This window comes from Camelus ferus, chromosome 19 (genome assembly GCF_009834535.1).
Source record: "Camelus ferus isolate YT-003-E chromosome 19, BCGSAC_Cfer_1.0, whole genome shotgun sequence".
Lineage (NCBI taxonomy): Eukaryota > Metazoa > Chordata > Mammalia > Artiodactyla > Camelidae > Camelus > Camelus ferus.
In genome coordinates, this window is record NC_045714.1 from 1,258,225 (window position 1) to 1,263,133 (window position 4,909).

The window sequence follows — 4,909 nt, forward strand, 5'->3', positions numbered from 1 at the left end:
GTGTTTAGGTTTTGTATTCTGAAATCATTTCAGATTTACAGAGAACTTGCAAAAATGGTACAAAGATTTCTCTTGTACCCTCCACCCCCAACTTTCCCTAATGTTAACATCCTACAAGACCATGGTGCACTTAGCAAAACTAAGAAATTCCCATCAGTACGGTTCTACTGATTAAATTACAGGCTTTATTGTATTTCACTGGTTCTTCCGCTAATATCTTCTTCTGTTCCAGAATCCAACACAGTATATACTACATTGCACTTACTATATATGTATTTTTTGTTTGTTTACTAGCTCTGTATTTTTATATAAATTTCAAATCTTCTGTGATATATATATTTTAAATATATATTACATATAAATATATATTTATATATTTAGAACTATTTTTATTAAAATATAACATATATTTATCCATAATATATAATATAATATATATTTATAATGTTATAAAATATATTAAAATAAAATTAAAAAATTTTTATTATGGAAGATTTCAAATTTATATAAAATACATTTAAAAATTATTTAAAAATATAGTATATAATTTATATAAATATATAATATTATATGATCTAATATATATTTACATTAAAATATATAATAAAATATATTAAAGTGTATTTTAAAACTTTTTATTATGGAAGATTTCAAATTATATTAAATATATATTTGAAGCTATTTTTATTAAAAATATATATCTAAATTACCTAACTTAGATATACTATATAATATTGTATGATATAAATATACATTTATATAGAATATATTAAAATATATTATAAAATATATTAAAATATATTTTCAACTTCTTATTATGTAAAATTTCAAATTTATATAAAAGTAGAGAATCGTAAAATAAACAAACTTATATAAAAGTGGAGAGAATAGTAAAATTTATCCTTAACTTAGCTTCAACAATGACTAACTCATGACCAATTTATTTCATTCACACCCCAAACCAAATTACTTTTTTTTCTTGGTCCTGTTGGCCTGTAGTTGGCAGACATGTGCCACATACATCACTTTCTTATTTCACCTGCTTCCTATATGACAAGTCTCCAATCCATGCATTTTATTAACCACAGAGCTTCTTTTTACCAAGAAGAAATCTTTTGTTTTTGACTGTAGTGAGTTTGATATTCTTATATATTCTTTTTTTGAATTTTATTTTATTGAGTTATAGTCAGTTTACAATGTTGTGTCAATTTCCAGTGTAGAGCACAATTTTTCAGTCATACATGAACATACATATATTCATTGTCACATTCTTTTTCACTGTGAGCTACCACAAGATCTTGTATATATTTCCCTGTGCTACGCAGTATAAACTTGTTTATCTATTCTATATATACCTGCCAGTATCTACAAATTTCGAACTCCCAGTCTGTCCCTTCCCACTCCCCTCCCTCCTGGCAACCACAAGTTTGTATTCTATGTCTATGAGTCTGTTTCCAGGAAGAAATCTTTATGTAATGCTTTGTAGAAACAGTTGAAGGGATCAAGAGTGGCAAAGTTTGATTACTTAAAAAAAACTTAGTTAAAATTTCCTCCTGAAAAATTTTCAAAAGATTCATTTTTTGCTGTTTTAAAAAGTGTGTATTTTAATTTTTTGACCAGACAATGCATTCATGTGTGTTCACAGATGAAAGTTATTATAGGTAAAAAGTCTCTCTTCCCTGGCCTGAAGTCACTCAGCCGTCTTCTCTGGTGCAGCTGACATTAGGGAAGAGAGCAACATTTTCTATAAGGGATCAGATGGCAAACATTTTAGGCTTTGTGGATGGACCCCTGTACTAGTGTATACTTGAAGAGAAATTCTGTGCAAGTTCAAGCACATCCCTCCACACGTCCTCTGCCACAAATCAACAAAAACAGTGGCATGGACTTGGCTTTGATCAGTTAAACCAGGGCTTGACAAACTACAGCCCACAGGCCAAATCCAGCCCATCACCAGTTTCTGTAAATAGTTTTGTGGGAACATATGTTCATTGTCTACATAGTGCCTTGTGGCTGCTGTCATGTTACCAAGGCAGAGCTGAATAGTTGTGACAGATACCGTACGGCTTGAAAAGCCTAAAATATTTACTCTTTGGCCCTTTAGAAAAAAGTTAAACTGGTCTCTGAGTTACACCACATGGCTTAGCCTTTCCACGTCAGTACAGAAAGAGCTTCCTCATTCTTTTCACAGCAGCATACTGTTTCATCACATGGCTGCATCATAATTCCTTTAACCAAATACTCCTAATGGACATTTAGATCATGTCTGACTTTTGCTGCTACAAATAATGTTGCAGTGAATACTTTTGTACTTACCTCATTGTCCACATGTGTGAATATATTAATAGAATATATTAGGAGTGGAATTACTCCCTTATGTTGATAATTTTTATAGCCAGTGTCAAATTGCCCTCCAGGGAGGTTTACCAACTTATTCTCACCAATGTTATGAAAGTGCCCTTTTTGTCCCACTTCTGCCAGCAAAGTGGCCTTACGCCTATCTGTCAGGTGGAGGAAGAAAAGCATCTCAGTGTAGTTTAGCTTGTACGCCTTTTATTCTGGTGAGTTGCGTCTCCTTTTGTGCTTTTAAGGAGACTGCATCTCCTTTATGCTCCTGGTGGTTTACTCTCCTGGTCTGATGATCTTCTGGGAGATGGTCAGGAATGGCGTGTGGTCCTCTCTCTCTGACTCCCCTGTGTCGCTATCACAGACAAGCTTCTGGGGGACAAAAGTCTTAAGGACGAACATGGGATGGCAATTCGTGCTATCGACATTCCAGACATTGGGGTTGGGGAGCCTGGGGGACACCAGAGGGGTGTTTCCGTCCTGCTTTGAACTTGGAAGGCTGACCTTCAGAGGGCTCAAGCTGTCCTCTTCCTCCGCTGTGCCTCTGTTGACACAGGCAGCCTCGTGCTCCTCCGGCTTTTTGATGGGGACCACGTGGCAGGCGTTGTATTTGCAGCTGGCCATCTTTTTGGCTTTCTTGGGGTTCTTTCTCCTGCATGATGCCAGGTGGTACTGAAATCTGCTGAGTGGGATTCAGTGGTGAGGATTGTAAGGGCAAATTTCTAAGGCTTCTGGCTCCATGGGAAATAGTTCTTGAAGCAGAATAGCTCACTGCCATGGGTCAGAATGAAGTGCCCTTCATGGAAAAGCCCTTTGGTAAGAAGGATGGAACAATCCTCTGCACCAGCCCGGCCCTTGGAACTTACGGGCGAAGCTCTTAACTCATGCTCCCTGTTCTCTGGGACCTCTGAATGGTGGATAGGAAGAAGGACAAGGTGCTGTTAGGAGCAGCACACAGAGAACAGATAGTTATCAAATGGCACATGAGACGGAAGACTACACAAAGCAGGTGCAAGGGCCAAAATCCACTGCAGCCCCTCAGGGAGGTAAAGAAGGTATATGCCAGCCCGCCCATGACTCAAAGCCACAGTTTGTGATGTTGCTGACCAGTCACAGATGGTCACAGTGGGCAGCGTGAGTCATCAGGAAAAGGCTGCTTGTTGTCCATCACTTTCAAGGGACAGGGCTTCAGGAAAGCTGCCTGCCGTTCAAAGCTGTTGGTGGCGTGTCTGTTGTCATTTACCTGTCTTTATACTTACATGTTTAATATAATTTCTGATATATTTGGGCTTAAATCTACTATCTTATTTTGTGCTTCCCAACCTGCTCTTTGGTTTCTTTATTTTTTTTCTCTCTGCCTCCTTCCCAAGGGAGAAAACCCAAAGTCCTGACTCGTTGTGGGGGATAAATGCTTGGCCAGTGCTCACTGGGGGCTTCTCTGGTTCCGGCAGACTCTCACTCTGCACTGGTGGGAGTTCTAGTGCCTCCAACCAAGCTGCCCGCTGTAAGGAATGAGAAGCCCACAGAGCCACGCTCACTGTGCCATCCACTGCATGTCCTGTGCACCAGGACAGCTCCTCATGTACTCTGCTGCAAAGGATTCCTTTGTAAATGGTAACTCCTACACCCTTCATGCGACAAGGGCCCATTTTCTCCAAGCCTGCCATCCAGTATTGAAGGAACTATGACACTGGCCCTACTGGGAGTTAACAGGTGGCCCAGCCCCTGCTCTCACGTGTCCCAAGAGTCCAGCATGGTGTTTGTGAATGATGCTGACAGTGTTTTTTTGTTCCCAGTCCTGTAGCCTCGTTCATGCTCAACCAGTGATGGCCCAGGCTCCAATGGTTCACGCAGCTGTCAGTCTGCAAACGGAGATGATAATGAAAGCACATCTTCCGTCATTAAAATCCACATAATAAGGAACAGGGCATTAGCTGTTTTAGGTTTCTTTGTGGTCAAGCACCCATTAGTGAGGCAGGCCCACATTCAGTCCATTATGGAGAGAGAGGAGGCTGGGCTCGTTAATGATTCTAATGGACATCTTGAATGGTCCTCCAGCCTGCAGTCTTCTCCCAGCATTTACTTCGAGGCTGGGATCTCGGAGGTCGCTCACCATGGCAACAGGAAGGGAGAGAGGGATGCAGACACACCTGTCTGGGCAGCACTTCTCAGGCCTGTGCACGTCTGAGACCAGTAATGCAGGCGAGTTCAGATCTGCTTTCTGCTCCTTCCCTTCCCACACTGATCATCTTGAGAGATGCTGCCGACAGCTGGAGGTGCAGGCGTGGGGAAGAGGTCGCAGAGTGTGCAGGAACAGTGTTTCCCGAAAATGAACGCTTGTGTGTCCTGGCCAGTGAGTCAGCCATTATTAAGGGGTGGGGTGGAGGATCCAGAGTCACTGTGAATCTGAATTCTTCAGGCTCTGATGCCCTTCAGGCCAGCTTCTCTCCCAGTGCCGGCACCCCCTCCCAAGCATCCCTGGAGGACGGTCATACAGCGACCAGGAGCTCCCTACCTCCCCAGAATGTTCCCATGTTAGGTTTCTCATGCTGAGCTGAGCTGA

The 4,909-nt window shown here is 40.8% G+C and overlaps 1 protein-coding gene across 1 annotated transcript; it reads right to left on the minus strand.

Moving 5' to 3' along the window:
- Window positions 1–2,606: 2,606 nt before the first annotated feature.
- On the minus strand, window positions 2,607–3,087 carry GTSF1L (gametocyte specific factor 1 like). Its single transcript, XM_006195816.3, is given in 2 exon segments — window positions 2,607–2,649; window positions 2,651–3,087. Coding segments are annotated over 2 exon segments (480 nt in total).
- Window positions 3,088–4,909: the final 1,822 nt, after the last annotated feature.